Here is a 17787-nt window from a genome sequence, read left to right on the forward strand (position 1 = left end):
TGGAATACATTTCAAATCGATCCAGCTTTTTTTTTAGACTATCGCACTTGTCATGCCCCTCGTACACACCAGTACAAGATCTAATTTAAAGGGACAGTATGAAATCACTAAAAATGTGCACCGATTTCGTTGTTGTTGGTAATAAATTCTGAATAAAATATAATTTCATACTAAAGCAGAACCCCTTGGCCAAAAAGACCACCAAATAGATGCCCAAGGTGGTTGTGGAGTAATGTACAACATCTTATCGAGCCACTTCCTGGCTCTTTAGATTTCAGCCCACGACCCAAAGAAGTTCTGACCACTGTGAAGGTTGTCTCTATGGTCAATGTATTCCAACTCGTATCCAAATGTTGATGTCACCTTGTGTCTTCCCAGGTTGGGAGTAATTGAGCTCCATGAATCCCTCGGTCAAGATGAACTCGTGCAAGTTTATGGACCATGACATTGAAAGTCGAGGCATTAAGCTGCCAAAACAAGCACAGAACCCTACGGTGGTGCCAACAAACCGAACCATGGTGATGGCCGAACCGGAGAAGAGACGGAGGCAGAGGTACGTAGAGAAAGACGGGAAGTGTAACGTCCATCATGGAAACGTCCGGGAGACCTACCGCTATCTGACAGACATCTTCACCACCTTGGTGGACCTGAAGTGGAGGTTTAATCTTCTAGTATTTACCATGGTCTACACCGTCACGTGGATTTTTTTTGGATTCATTTGGTGGCTCATCGCCTACATCCGTGGGGACCTCGAGCACATCGAGGATGCGTCGTGGACGCCGTGCGTGGATAAGTTGAACGGTTTTGTATCTGCCTTCCTTTTCTCCATAGAGACAGAAACCACCATAGGTTACGGATACAGGGTCATAACGGACAAGTGCCCAGAGGGAATCGTTCTTCTGCTAGTCCAAGCTATCCTGGGCTCCATAGTCAACGCTTTCATGGTGGGCTGCATGTTTGTAAAGATCTCCCAGCCAAAGAAACGAGCAGAGACCCTCATGTTCTCCAATATGGCTGTCATCTCCGTGAGGGATGGGAAGTTATGTTTGATGTTTAGGGTTGGAGACCTCAGAAACTCGCACATTGTGGAGGCATCGATCAGAGCCAAGCTGATCAAGTCCAAACAAACTAAAGAGGGTGAGTTCATTCCTCTCAACCAGACGGACCTAAACGTGGGGTTCGACACCGGAGATGACCGACTGTTTCTGGTTTCGCCGCTTATTATCTGTCACGAGTTTAACGAGCAGAGTCCGTTCTGGGAGATTTCCAAGGAACAGTTTGCAAAGGAAGAGTTTGAGATTGTGGTCATCCTGGAAGGAATGGTGGAAGCTACAGGTAAGATCTGACCAATAATGAAAGAACTCATTGTTCTTTTGTAAAACTGTGGACGTTTTGTATGATAATTTACACATTTTCAGAATAATTACAAAATGTTCATGATAAAGAAGTTGTCATCCATCCACAGGATGGGGCACTTTTCTCCAAGCTGGAATGGAGCGGTAATCGAGCCAATACACTTTCAACTGGGAAATCCCCTTTAATTCATATGAAGGCAGTAAGGTGCAAATTAAAAAAAACAGCAAAGAAATAAAACTACTATGATACTGCCCCTTTAATACAAGAATATGACTACTATAATACTGCCCCCTAAGTACAAGAATATAACTACTATAATACTGCCCCTATGTACAAGAATATAACTACTATAATACTGGCCCTATGTACAAGAATATAACTACTATAATACTGACCCCTATGTACAAGAATATTACTACTATAATACTGCCCCTATGTACAAGAATATAACTACTATAATACTGCTCCTATGTACAAGAATATAACTACTATAATACTGCCCCCTATGTACAGAATATAACTACTATAATACTGCCCCCTATGTACAAGAATATAACTACTATAATACTGCCCCATATGTACAATAATATAACTACTATAATACTGCTCCTATATACAAGAATATAACTACTATAATACTGCCCCTATGTACAAGAATATAACTACTATAATACTGGCCCTATGTACAAGAATATAACTACTATAATACTGCTCCTATGTACAAGAATATAACTACTATAATACTGCCCCTATGTATAAGAATATAACTACTATAATACTGCTCACTATGTACAAGAATATAACTACTATAATACTGCCCTCTGTGTGCAAGAATATAACTACTATAATACTGCCCACTGTGTACAAGAATATAACTACTATAATACTGCCTCCTATGTACAAGAATATAACTACTATAATACTGCCCCTATGTACAAGAATATAACTACTATAATACTGCCCCCTATGTACAAGAATATAACTACTATAATACTGCCCCTATGTACAAGAATATAACTACTATAATACTGCCCCTATGTACAAGAATATAACTACTATAATACTGCCCCTATGTACAAGAATATAACTACTATAATACTGCCGCTATGTACAAGAAAATAACTACTATAATACTGCCCCCTATGTACAAGAATATAACTACTATAATACTGCTCCTATGTACAAGAATATAACTACTATAATACTGCCCCCTGTGTACAAGAATATAACTACTATAATACTGCCCCTATGTACAAGAAAATAACTACTATAATACTGCCTCCTATGTACAAGAATATAGCTACTATAATACTGCTCCTATGTACAAGAATATAACTACTATAATACTGCTCCTATGTACAAGAATATAACTGCTATAATACTGCCCCTATGTACAAGAATATAACTACTATAATACTGCCCTTATGTACAAGAATATAACTACTATAATACTGCTCCTATGTACAAGAATATAACTACTATAATACTGCTCCCTATGTACAAGAATATAACTACTATAATACTGCCCCCTTTGTACAAGAATATATCTACTATAATACTGCCCCCTATGTACAAGAATATATCTACTATAATACTGCCCTTGTGTACAAGAATATAACTACTATAATACTGCCCCTATGTACAAGAATATAACTACTATAATACTGCTCCTATGTACAAGAATATAACTACTATAATACTGCTCCCTATGTACAAGAATATAACTTCTATAATACTGCCCCCTATGTACAAGAATATAACTACTATAATACTGCCCCCTGTGTACAAGAATATAACTACTATAATACTGCTCCTATGTACAAGAATATAACTACTATAATACTGCTCCCTATGTATAACAATATAACTACTATAATACTGCTCCTATGTACAGGAATATAACTACTATAATACTGCTCCTATGTACAGGAATATAACTACTATAATACTGCTCCTTTGTACAGGAATATAGCTACTATAATACTGCTCCTATGTACAAGAATATAACTACTATAATACTGCTCCTATGTACAAGAATATAAATACTATAATACTGCCCCTATGTACAAGAATATAACTACTATAATACTGCCCCCTATATACAAGAATATAACTACTATAATACTGCCCCTATGTACAAGAATATAACTACTATAATACTGCCCCCTATGTACAAGAATATAGCTACTATAATATTGCTCCTATGTACAAGAATATAACTACTATAATACTGCTCCCTATGTACAAGAATATAACTTCTATAATACTGCCCCCTATGTACAAGAATATAACTTCTATAATACTGCCCCCTAGGTACAAGAATATAACTACTATAATACTGCCCCCTATGTACAAGAATATAAATACTATAATACTGCCTCCTGTGTACAAGAATATAACTACTATAATACTGTCTCCAATGTACAAGAATATAACTACTATGATACTGCTCCTATGTACAAGAAAATAACTACTATAATACTGCCCCCTATGTACAAGAATATAACTACTATAATACTGCCCCCTATGTACAAGAATATAACTACTATAATACTGCCCCCTGTGTACAAGAATATAAATACTATAATACTGCCCCTATGTACAAGAATATAACTACTATAATACTGCTCCTATGTACAAGAATATAGCTACTATAATACTGCCCCTATGTACAAGAATATAACTACTATAAAACTGCTCCTATGTACAAGAATATAACTACTATAATACTGCCCCTATGTATAAGAATATAACTACTATAATACTGCTCCTATGTACAAGAATATAACTACTATAATACTGCCCCTATGTACAAGAATATAACTACTATAAAACTGCCCCCTATGTACAAGAATATAACTACTATAATACTGCCCCTATGTACAAGAATATAACTACTATAATACTGCTCCTATGTACAAGAATATGACTACTATAATACTGCCCCTATGTACAAGAATATAACTACTATAATACTGCTCCCTATGTACAAGAATATAACTACTATAATACTGCCCCCTATGTACAAGAATACAACTACTATAATACTGCTCCTATGTACAAGAATATAACTACTATAATACTGCCCCCTATGTACAAGAATATAACTACTATAATACTGCTCCTATGTACAAGAATATAACTACTATAATACTGCTTCTATGTACAAGAATATAGCTACTATAATACTGCCCCCTATGTACAAGAATATAACTACTATAATACTGCCCCCTATGTACAAGAATATAACTACTATAATACTGCCCCCTATGAACAAGAATATAGCTACTATAATACTGGCCCCTATGTACAAAAAGATAACTACTATAATACTGCCCCCTATGTACAAGAATATAACTACTATAATACTGCCCCCTATGTACAAGAATATAACTACTATAATACTGCCCCCTATGTACAAGAATAAAACTACTATAATACTGCTTCTATGTACAAGAATATAACTATTATAATACTGCTCCTATGTACAGGAATATAGCTACTATAATACTGAACCCTATGTACAAGAATATAACTACTATAATACTGCCCCCTATGTACAAGAATATAACTACTATAATACTGCCCCCTATGTACAAGAATATAACTACTATAATACTGCCCCCTTTGTACAATAATATATCTACTATCATACTGCCCCCTATGTACAAGAATATAACTACTATAATACTGCCCCTATATACAAGAATATAACTACTATAATACTGCTCCTATGTACAAGAATATAACTACTATAATACTGCCCCCTATGTACAAGAATATAACTAATATAATACTTTCCCCTATGTACAAGAATACTAACTACTATAATACTGCCCCCTATGTACAAGAATATAACTACTATAATACTGCTCCCTATGTACAAGAATATAACTACTATAATACTGCCTCTATGTACAAGAATATAACTACTATAATACTGCCCCTGTGTACAAGAATATAACTACTATAATACTGCCCCTGTGTACAAGAATATAACTACTATAATACTGCTCCTATGTACAAGAATATAACTACTATAATACTGCCCCTATGTACAAGAATATAACTACTATAATACTGCCCCTATGAACAAGAATATAACTACTATAATAGTGCCGCTATGTAAAAGAAAATAACTACTATAATACTGCCCCCTATGTACAAGAATATAACTACTATAATACTGCTCCTATGTACAAGAATATAACTACTATAATACTGCCCCCTGTGTACAAGAATATAACTACTATAATACCGCCCCTATGTACAAGAAAATAACTACTATAATACTGCCTCCTATGTGCAAGAATATAGCTACTATAATACTGCTCCTATGTACAAGAATATAACTACTATAATACTGCCCCCTATGTACAAGAATATAACTACTATAATACAGCTCACATGTACAAGAATATAACTACTATAATACTGCCCCTATGTACAAGAATATAACTACTATAATACTGCCCCTATGTACAAGAATATAACTACTATAATACTGCCCCTATGTACAAGAATATAACTACTATAATACTGCCTCCTATGTACAAGAATATAACTACTATAATACTGCCCCTATGTACAAGAATATAACTACTATAATACTGCCCCTATGTACAAGAATATAACTACTATAATACTGCACCTATGTACAAGAATATAACTACTATAATACTGCCGCTATGTACAAGAAAATAACTACTATAATACTGCCCCCTATGTACAAGAATATAACTACTATAATACTGCTCCTATGTACAAGAATATAACTACTATAATACTGCCCCCTGTGTACAAGAATATAACTACTATAATACTGCCCCTATGTACAAGAAAATAACTACTATAATACTGCCTCCTATGTACAAGAATATAACTACTATAATAATGCTCCTATGTACAAGAATATAACTACTATAATACTGCTCCTATGTACAAGAATATAACTGCTATAATACTGCCCCTATGTACAAGAATATAACTACTATAATACTGCCCTTATGTACAAGAATATAACTACTATAATACTGCTCCTATGTACAAGAATATAACTACTATAATACTGCTCCCTATGTACAAGAATATAACTACTATAATACTGCCCCCTTTGTACAAGAATATATCTACTATAATACTGCCCCCTATGTACAAGAATATATCTACTATAATACTGACCCTATGTACAAGAATATAACTACTATAATACCGCCCCCTATGTACAAGAATATAACTACTATAATACTTCCCCCTATGTACAAGAATATAACTACTATAATACTGCCCCCTATGTACAAGAATATAACTACTATAATACTGCCCCCTATGTACAAGAATATAACTACTATAATACTGCCCCCTATGTACAAGAATATAACTACTATACTACTGCTCCTATGTACAAGAATATAACTACTATAATACTGCTCCCTATGTACAAGAATATAACTACTATAATACAGCTCCCTATGTACAAGAATATAACTACTATTATACTGCTCCTATGTACAAGAATATAACTACTATAATACTGCCCCCTATGTACAAGAATATAACTACTATAATACTGCTTTCTATGTACAAGAATATAACTACTATAATACTGCCCCCTATGTACAAGAATATAACTACTATACTACTGCTCCTATGTACAAGAATATAGCTACTATAATACTGCTCCCTATGTACAAGAATATAACTAATATAATACAGCTCCCTATGTACAAGAATATAACTACTATTATACTGCTCCTATGTACAAGAATATAACTACTATAATACTGCCCCCTATGTACAAGAATATAACTACTATAACACTGCCCCTATGTACAAGAATATAACTACTATAATACTGCTCCCTATGTACAAGAATATAACTGCTATAATACTGCCTCTATGTACAAGAATATAACTACTATAATACTGCCCATGTGTACAAGAATATAACTACTATAATACTGCCCCTATGTACAAGAATATAACTACTATAATACTGCTCCTATGTACAAGAATATAACTACTATAATACTGCTCCCTATGTACAAGAATATAACTTCTATAATACTGCCCCCTATGTACAAGAATATAACTACTATAATACTGCCCCCTGTGTACAAGAATATAACTACTATAATACTGCTCCTATGTACAAGAATATAACTACTATAATACTGCCCCCTATGTACAAGAATATAACTACTATAATACTGCTCCCTATGTACAAGAATATAACTACTATAATACTGCCTCTATGTACAAGAATATAACTACTATAATACTACTATGTACAAGAATATAACTACAATAATACTGCCCCTATGTCCAAGAATATAACTACTATAATACTGCTGCTATGTACAAGAATATAACTACTATAATACTGCCCCTATGTACAAAAATGTAACTACTATAATACTGCCCCCTATGTACAAGAATATAACTACTATAATACTGCCCCTATGCACAAGAATATAACTACTATAATACTGCTCCTATGTGCAAGAATATAACTACTATAATACTGCCCTCTATGTACAAGAATATAACTACTATAATACTGCCCCTATGTACAAGTATATAACTACTATAATACTGCTCCCTATGTACAAGAATATAACTACTATAATACTGCACTTATGTACAAGAATATAACTTCTATAATACTGCCCCCTATGTACAATAATATAACTACTATAATACTGCTCCTATGTACAAGAATATAACTACTATAATACTGCCCCCTATGTACAAGAATATAACTACAATAATACTGCCCCTATGTACAAGAATGTAACTACTATAATACTGCCCCTATGTACAAGAATATAACTACTATAATACTGCCCCTATGTACAAGAATATAACTACTATAATACTGCTCCTATGTACAAGAATATAACTACTATAATACTGATCCTATGTACAAGAATATAACTACTATAATAGTGCCCCACTATGCACAAGAATATAACTACTATAATACTGCTCCTATGTACAGGAATATAACTACTATAATAGTGCTCCTATGTACAGGAATATAGCTACTATAATACTGCTCCTACGTACAAGAATATAACTACTATAATACTGCTCCTATGTACAAGAATATAACTTCTATAATACTGCCCCTATGTACAAGAATATAACTACTATAATACTGCCCCTATGTACAAGAATATAACTACTATAATACTGCCCCCTATGTACAATAATATAACTAGTATAATACTGCTCCTATGTTCAAGAATATAACTACTATAATACTGCCCCCTATGTACAAGAATATAACTAGTATAATACTGCTCCTATGTTCAAGAATATAACTACTATAATACTGCCCCCTATGTACAAGAATATAACTACTATAATACTGCCACCTATGTACAAGAATATAACTACTATAATACTGCCCTCTATGTACAAGAATATAACTACTATAATACTGCTCCTATGTACAAGAATATAACTACTATAATACTGCCTCCTATGTACAAGAATATAACTACTATAATACTGCTCCTATGTACAAGAGTATAACTACTAAAATACTGCTCCTATTTACAAGAGTATAACTACTATAATACTGCCCCCTATATACAAGAATATAACTACTATAATACTGCCCCTATATACAAGAATATAACTGCTATAATACTGCCCCCTATATACAAGAATATAACTATTATATTACTGCTCCTATGTACAAGAATATAACTACTATAATACTGACCCTATGTACAAGAATATAACTACTATAATACTGCTCCTATGTACAAGAATATAACTACAATAATACTGCCCCCTATGTACAAGAATATAACTACTATAATACTGCTCCCTATGTACAAGAATATAACTACTATAATACTGCCCCTATGTACAAGAATATAACTACTATAATACTACTCCTATGTACAAGAATATAACTACTATAATACTGCCCCTATGTACAAGAATATAACTACTATAATACTGCCCCCTATATACAAGAATATAACTACTATAATACTGCCCCTATGTACAAGAATATAACTACTATAATACTGCACCTATGTACAAGAATATAACCACAATAATACTGCCCCTATATACAAGAATATAACTGCTACAATACTGCTCCTATGTGCAAGAATATACCTACTATAATACTGCCCTCTATGTACAAGAATATAATTACTATAATACTGCCCCTATGTACAAGAATATAACTACTATAATACTGCCCCCTATGTACAAGAATATAACTACTATAATACTGCCCCTATGTACAAGAATGTAACTACTATAATACTGCCCCCTATGTACAAGAATATAACTACTATAATACTGCCCCTATGTACAAGAATATAACTACTATAATACTGCTCCTATGTACAAGAATATAACTACTATAATACTGCTCCTATGTACAAGAATATAACTACTATAATACTGCTCCTATGTACAGGAATATAACTACTATAATAGTGCTCCTATGTACAGGAATATAGCTACTATAATACTGCTCCTATGTACAAGAATATAACTACGATAATACTGCTCCTATGTACCAGAATATAACTACTATAATACTGCCCCCTATGTACAAGAATATAACTACGATAATACTGCTCCTATGTACAAGAATATAACTACTATAATACTGCCCCTATGTACAAGAATATAACTACTATAATACTGCTTCTATGTGCAAGAATATAACTACTATAATACTGCCCTCTATGTACAAGAATATAACTACTATAATACCGACCCTATGTACAAGAATATAACTACTATAATACTGCTCCTATGTAGAAGAATATAACTACTATAATACTGCCCCCTATTTACAAGAATATAACTACTATAATACTGCTCCCTATGTACAAGAATATAACTACTATAATACTGCCCCCTATGTACAAGTATATGACTACTATAATACTGCCCCAATGTACAAGAATATAACTGCTATAATACTGCCCCAATGTACAAGAATATAACTACTATAATACTGATCCTATGTACAAGAATATAACTACTATAATACTGCTCCTGTGTACAAGAAAATAACTACTATAATACTGCCCCCTATATACAAGAACATAACTACTATAATACTGCCCCCTATGTACAAGAATATAACTACTATAATACTGCTCCTATGTACAAGCATATAACCACTATAATACTGCCCCTATGTACAAAAATATAACTACTATAATACTGCTCCTATGTACAAGAATATAACCACTATAATACTGCCCCTATGTACAACAATATAACCACTATAATACTACCACTATGTACAAGAATATAACTAATATAATACTGCCCCTATGTACAAGAATATAACTACTATAATACTCTCCCTATGTACAAGAATATAACTACTATAATACTGTTCCTATGTACAAGAATAAAACTACTATAATACTGCCCCTATGTACAAGACTATAACTACTATAATACTGCTACTATGTACAAGAATATAACTACTATAATACTGCTCCTATGTACAAGAATATAACTACTATAATAATGCCCCTATATACAAGAATATAACTACTATAATACTACCCCCTATGTACAAGAATATAACTACTATAATACTGCCCCTTATGTACAAGAATATAACTACTATAATACTGCTCCTATGTACAGGAATATAACTATTATAATACTGCTCCTATGTACAGGAATATAACTACTATAATACTGCCCGTATGTACAGGAATATAACTACTATAATAATGCACCTATATAGAAGAATATAACCACTATAATACTGCCCCTATATACAAGAATATAACTGCTATAATACTGCTCCTATGTACAAGAATATAACTACTATAATACTGCCCCCTATGTACAAGAATATAACTACTATAATACTGCTCCTATGTACAAGAATATATCTGCTATAATACTGCTCCCTATGTACAAGAATATAACTACTATAATACTGCCCCCTATATACAAGAATATAACTACTATAATACTGCCCCAATGTACAAGAATATAACTACTATAATACTGCCCCAATGTACAAGAATATAAATACTATAATACTGATCCTATGTACAAGAATATAACTACTATAACACTGCCCCTATGTACAAGAATATAACTTCTATAATACTGCCCCCTATGTACAAGAATATAACTACTATAATACTGCTCCTGTGTACAAGAAAATAACTACTATAATACTGCCCCCTATATACAAGAACATAACTACTATAATACTGCCCCCTATGTACAAGAATATAACTACTATAATACTGCTCCTATGTACAAGAATATAACTACTATAATACTACCCCCTATGTACAAGAATATAACTACTATAATACTGCTCCTATGTACAAGAATATAACCACTATACTACTGCCCCTATGTACAACAATATAACTTCTATAATACTGCCACTATGTACAAGATTATAACTACTATAATACTGCCCCTATGTACAAGAATATAACTACTATAATACTCTTCCTATGTACAAGAATATAACTACTATAATACTGCTCCTATGTACAAGAATATAACTACTATAATATTGCCCCTATGTACAAGAATATAACTACTATAATACTGCCCCCCTATGTACAAGAATATAACTACTATAATACTACCCCCTATGTACAAGAATATAACTACTATAATACTGCCCCCTATGTACAAGAATATACCTACTATAATACTGCTCCTATGTACAGGAATATAACTACTATAATACTGCTCCTATGTACAGGAATATAACTACTATAATACTGCCCCTATGTACAAGAATATAACTACTATAATACTGCACCTATGTACAAGAATATAACCACTATAATACTGCCCCTATATACAAGAATATAACGGCTATAATACTGCTCCTATGTACAAGAATATAACTACTATAATACTGCCCCCTATGTATAAGAATATAACTACTATAATACTGCTCCTATGTACAAGAATATAACTGCTATAATACTGCTCCTATGTACAAGAATATAACTACTATAATACTGCTCCTATGTACAAGAATATAACTACTATAATACTGCTCCTATGTACAAGAATATAACCACTATAATACTGCCCTCTATGTACAAGAATATAACTGCTATAATACTGCTCCTATGTACAAGAATATAACTACTATAATACTGCTCCCTATGTACAAGAATATAACTACTATAATACTGACCCTATGTACAAGAATATAACTACTATAATATTATAATACTGCCCCTATGTACAAGAATATAACTACTATAATACTGCCCCTATGTACAAGAATATAACTACTATAATACTGCTCCTATGTACAAGAATATAACTACTATAATACTGCCCTCTATGTACAAGAATATAACTACTATAATACTGCTCCTATGTACAAGAATATAACTACTATAATACTGCCTCCTATGTACAAGAATATAACTACTATAATACTGCTCCTAAGTACAAGAGTATAACTACTAAAATACTGCTCCTATTTACAAGAGTATAACTAATATAATACTGTCCCCTATATACAAGAATATAACTACTATAATACTGCCCCTATATACAAGAATATAACTGCTATAATACTGCCCCCTATATACAAGAATATAACTATTATAATACTGCTCCTATGTACAAGAATATAACTACTATAATACTGACCCTATGTACAAGAATATAACTACTATAATACTGCTCCTATGTACAAGAATATAACTACTATAAAACTGCCCCCTATGTACAAGAATATAACTACTATAATACTGCTCCCTATGTACAAGAATATAACTACTATAATACTGCCCCTATGTACAAGAATATAACTACTATAATACTCTTCCTATGTACAAGAATATAACTACTATAATTCTCTTCCTATGTACAAGACTATAAATACTATAATACTGCCCCTATGTACAAGACTATAACTACTATAATACTGCTCCTATGTACAAGAATATGACTGCTATAATACTGCTCCTATGTACAAGAATATAACTACTATAATACTACCCCCTATGTACAAGAATATAACTACTATAATACTGCCCCCTATGTACAAGAATATACCTACTATAATACTGCTCCTATGTACAGGAATATAACTACTATAATACTGCTCCTATGTACAGGAATATAACTACTATAATACTGCCCCTATGTACAAGAATATAACTACTATAATACTACACCTATGTAAAAAAATATAACCACTATAATACTGCCCCTATATACAAGAATATAACTGCTATAATACTGCCCCCTATGTATAAGAATATAACTACTATAATACTGCCCCCTATGTATAAGAATATAACTACTATAATACTGCTCCTATGTACAAGAATATAACTGCTATAATACTGCCCCCTATGTACAAGAATATAACTACTATAATACTGCCCCCTATGTATAAGAATATAACTACTATAATACTGCTCCTATGTACAAGAATATAACTGCTATAATACTGCTCCTATGTACAAGAATATAACTACTATAATACTGCTCCTATGTACAAGAATATAACTACTATAATATTGCCCTCTATGTACAAGAATATAACTGCTATAATACTGCTCCTATGTACAAGAATATAACTACTATAATACTGCCCCCTATGTATAAGAATATAACTACTATAATACTGCTCCTATGTACAAGAATATAACTACTATAATACTGCCTCCTATGTACAAGAATATAACTACTATAATACTGCCTCCTATGTACAAGAATATAACTACTATAATACTGCCTCCTATGTACAAGAATATAACTACTATAATACTGCCTCCTATGTACAAGAATATAACTACTATAATACTGCCTCCTATGCACAAGAATATAACTACTATAATACTGCCTCCTATGTACAAGAATATAACTACTATAATACTGCTCCTATGTACAAGAATATAACTACTAAAATACTGCTCCTATTTACAAGAGTATAACTACTATAATACTGCCCCCTATATACAAGAATATAACTACTATAATACTGCCCCTATATACAAGAATATTACTGCTATAATACTGCCCCCTATATACAAGAATATAACTATTATAATACTTCTCCTATGTACAAGAATATAACTACTATAATACTGCCCCTATGTACAAGAATACAACTACTATAATACTGCTCCTATGTATAAGAATATAACTACTATAATACTGCCCCCTATATACAAGAATATAACTACTATAATACTGCCCCTATGTACAAGAATATAACTACTATAATACTGCACCTATGTACAAGAATATAACCACTATAATACTGCCCCTATATACAAGAATGTAACTGCTATAATACTGCTCCTATGTACAAGAACATAACTACTATAATACTGCCCCCTATGTACAAGAATATAACTACTATAATACTGCTCCTATGTACAAGAATATAACTGCTATAATACTGCTCCTATGTACAAGAATATAACTACTATAATACTGCTCCTATGTACAAGAATATAACTACTATAATACTGCTCCTATGTACAAGAATATAACTACTATAATACTGCCCTCTATGTACAAGAATATAACTACTATAATACTGCTCCTATGTACAAGAATATAACTACTAAAATACTGCTCCTATGTACAGGAATATAACTACTATAATACCGCCCCTATGTACAAGAATATAACTACTATAATACTGTTCCTATGTACAAGAATATAACTACTATAATACTGCCCTCTATGTACAAGAATATAACTACTATAATACTGCTCTTATGTACAAGAATATAACTACTATAATACTGCCCTCTATGTACAAGAATATAACTACTATAACACTGCCCCTATGTACAAGAATATAACTTCTATAATACTGCCCCCTATGTACAAGAATATAACTACTATAATACTGCTCCTCTGTACAAGAAAATAACTACTATAATACTGCCCCCTATATACAAGAACATAACTACTATAATACTGCCCCCTATGTACAAAAATATAACTACTATAATACTGCTCCTATGTACAAGAATATAACTACTATAATACTACCCCCTATGTACAAGAATATAACTACTATAATACTTCTCCTATGTACAAGAATATAACCACTATAATACTGCCCCTATGTACAACAATATAACTACTATAATACTGCCACTATGTACAAGAATATAACTACTATAATACTGCCCCTATGTAGAAGAATATAACTACTATAATACTGTTCCTATGTACAAGAATATAACTACTATAATACTGCCCCTATGTACAAGACTATAACTACTATAATACTGCTCCTATGTACAAGAATATAACTGCTATAATACTGCTCCTATGTACAAGAATATATCTACTATAATACTGCCCCCTATGTACAAGAATATAACTACTATAATACTACCCCCTATGTACAAGAATATAACTACTATAATACTGCTCCTATTTACAAGAGTATAACTACTATAATACTGCCCCCTATGTACAAGAATATAACTACTATAATACTGCCTCTATGTACAACAATATAACTACTATAATACTGCTCCTATGTACAGGAATATAACTACTATAATACTGCCCCTATGTACAAGAATATAACTACTATAATACTGCACCTATGTACAAGAATATAACCACTATAATACTGCCCCTATATAAAAGAGTATAACTACTACAATACTGCCCCCTATATACAAGAATATAACTGCTATAATACTGCTCCTATGTACAAGAATATAACTACTATAATACTGCTCCTATGTACAAGAACATAACTACTATAATACTGCTCCTATGTGCAAGAATATAACCACTATAATACTGCCCTCTATGTACAAGAATATAACTGCTATAATACTGCTCCTATGTACAAGAATATAACTACTATAATACTGCTCCTATGTACAAGAATATAACTACTATAATACTGCTCCTATGTACAAGAATATAACTGCTATAATACTGCCCTCTATGTACAAGAGTATAACTACTATAATACTGCTCCTATGTACAAGAATATAACTACTATAATACTGCCTCCTATGTACAAGAATATAACTACTATATTACTGCTCCTATGTTCAAGAATATAACTACTAAAATACTGCTCCTATGTACAGGAATATAACTACTATAATACCGCCCCTATGTACAAGAATATAACTACTATAATACTGCTCCTATGTACAAGAATATAACTACTATAATACTGCCCTCTATGTACAAGAATATAACTACTATAATACTGCTCCTATGTACAAGAATATAACTACTATAATACTGCTCCTATGTACAAGAATATAACTACTATAATACTGCCCTCTATGTACAAGAATATAACTACTATAATACTGCCCTCTATGTACAAGAATATAACTACTATAATACTGCTCCTATGTACAAGAATATAACTACTATAATACTGCCTCCTATGTACAAGAATATAACTACTATAATACTGCTCCTATGTACAAGAATATAACTACTATAATACTGCTCCTATGTACAAGAATATAACTACTATAATACTGCCCTCTATGTACAAGAATATAACTACTATAATACTGCTCCTATGTACAAGAATATAACTACTATAATACTGCCTCCTATGTACAAGAATATAACTACTATAATACTGCTCCTATGTACAAGAATATAACTACTAAAATACTGCTCCTATTTACAAGAGTATAACTACTATAATACTGCCCCCTATATACAAGAATATAACTACTATAATACTGCCCCTATATACAAGAATATAACTGCTATAATACTGCTCCAATGTACAAGAATATAACTACTATAATACTGCCCCCTATATACAAGAATATAACTATTATAATACTGCTCCTATGTACAAGAATATAACTACTATAATACTGACCCTATGTACAAGAATTTAACTACTATAATACTGCTCCTATGTACAAGAATATAACTACTATAATACTGCTCCTATGTACAAGAATATAACTACTATAATACTGCCCCCTATGTACAAGAATATAACTACTATAATACTGCCTCTATGTACAAAAATATAACTACTATAATACTGCTCCTATTTACAAGAGTATAACTACTATAATACTGCCCCCTATGTACAAGAATATAACTACTATAATACTGCCTCTATGTGCAAGAATATAACTACTATAATACTACTCCTACGTACAAGAATATAACTACTATAATACTGCCCCTATGTACAAGAATATAACTACTATAATACTGCACCTATGTACAAGAATATAACTGCTATAATACTGCTCCTATGTACAAGAATATAACTACTATAATACTGCCCCCTATGTACAAGAATATAACTACTATAATACTGCTCCTATGTACAAGAATATAACTGCTATAATACTGCTCCCTATGTACAAGAATATAACTACTATAATACTGCCCCCTATGTACAAGAATATAACTACTATAATACTGCCC

At 32.1% G+C, this 17787-nt stretch overlaps 1 protein-coding gene across 2 annotated transcripts in view; it reads left to right on the forward strand.

Annotated features, from left to right (window-relative positions):
• LOC141171969 (G protein-activated inward rectifier potassium channel 2-like) overlaps positions 1–17787 on the forward strand; it is a 172936-nt gene that overhangs the window by 129512 nt on the left and 25637 nt on the right. For both annotated transcript variants that reach the window (XM_073655707.1, XM_073655708.1), the window contains exon 2: positions 379–1335. In XM_073655707.1, the coding sequence (XP_073511808.1) occupies positions 399–1335 (937 nt within the window). In that variant the 5' untranslated portion in view covers positions 379–398. The remainder of the gene's footprint in view (positions 1–378; positions 1336–17787) is intronic.

This window comes from Phyllobates terribilis, unplaced genomic scaffold, assembly GCF_046119375.1.
Source record: "Phyllobates terribilis strain yellow unplaced genomic scaffold, ASM4611937v1 Scaffold_12__6_contigs__length_324123572, whole genome shotgun sequence".
Lineage (NCBI taxonomy): Eukaryota > Metazoa > Chordata > Amphibia > Anura > Dendrobatidae > Phyllobates > Phyllobates terribilis.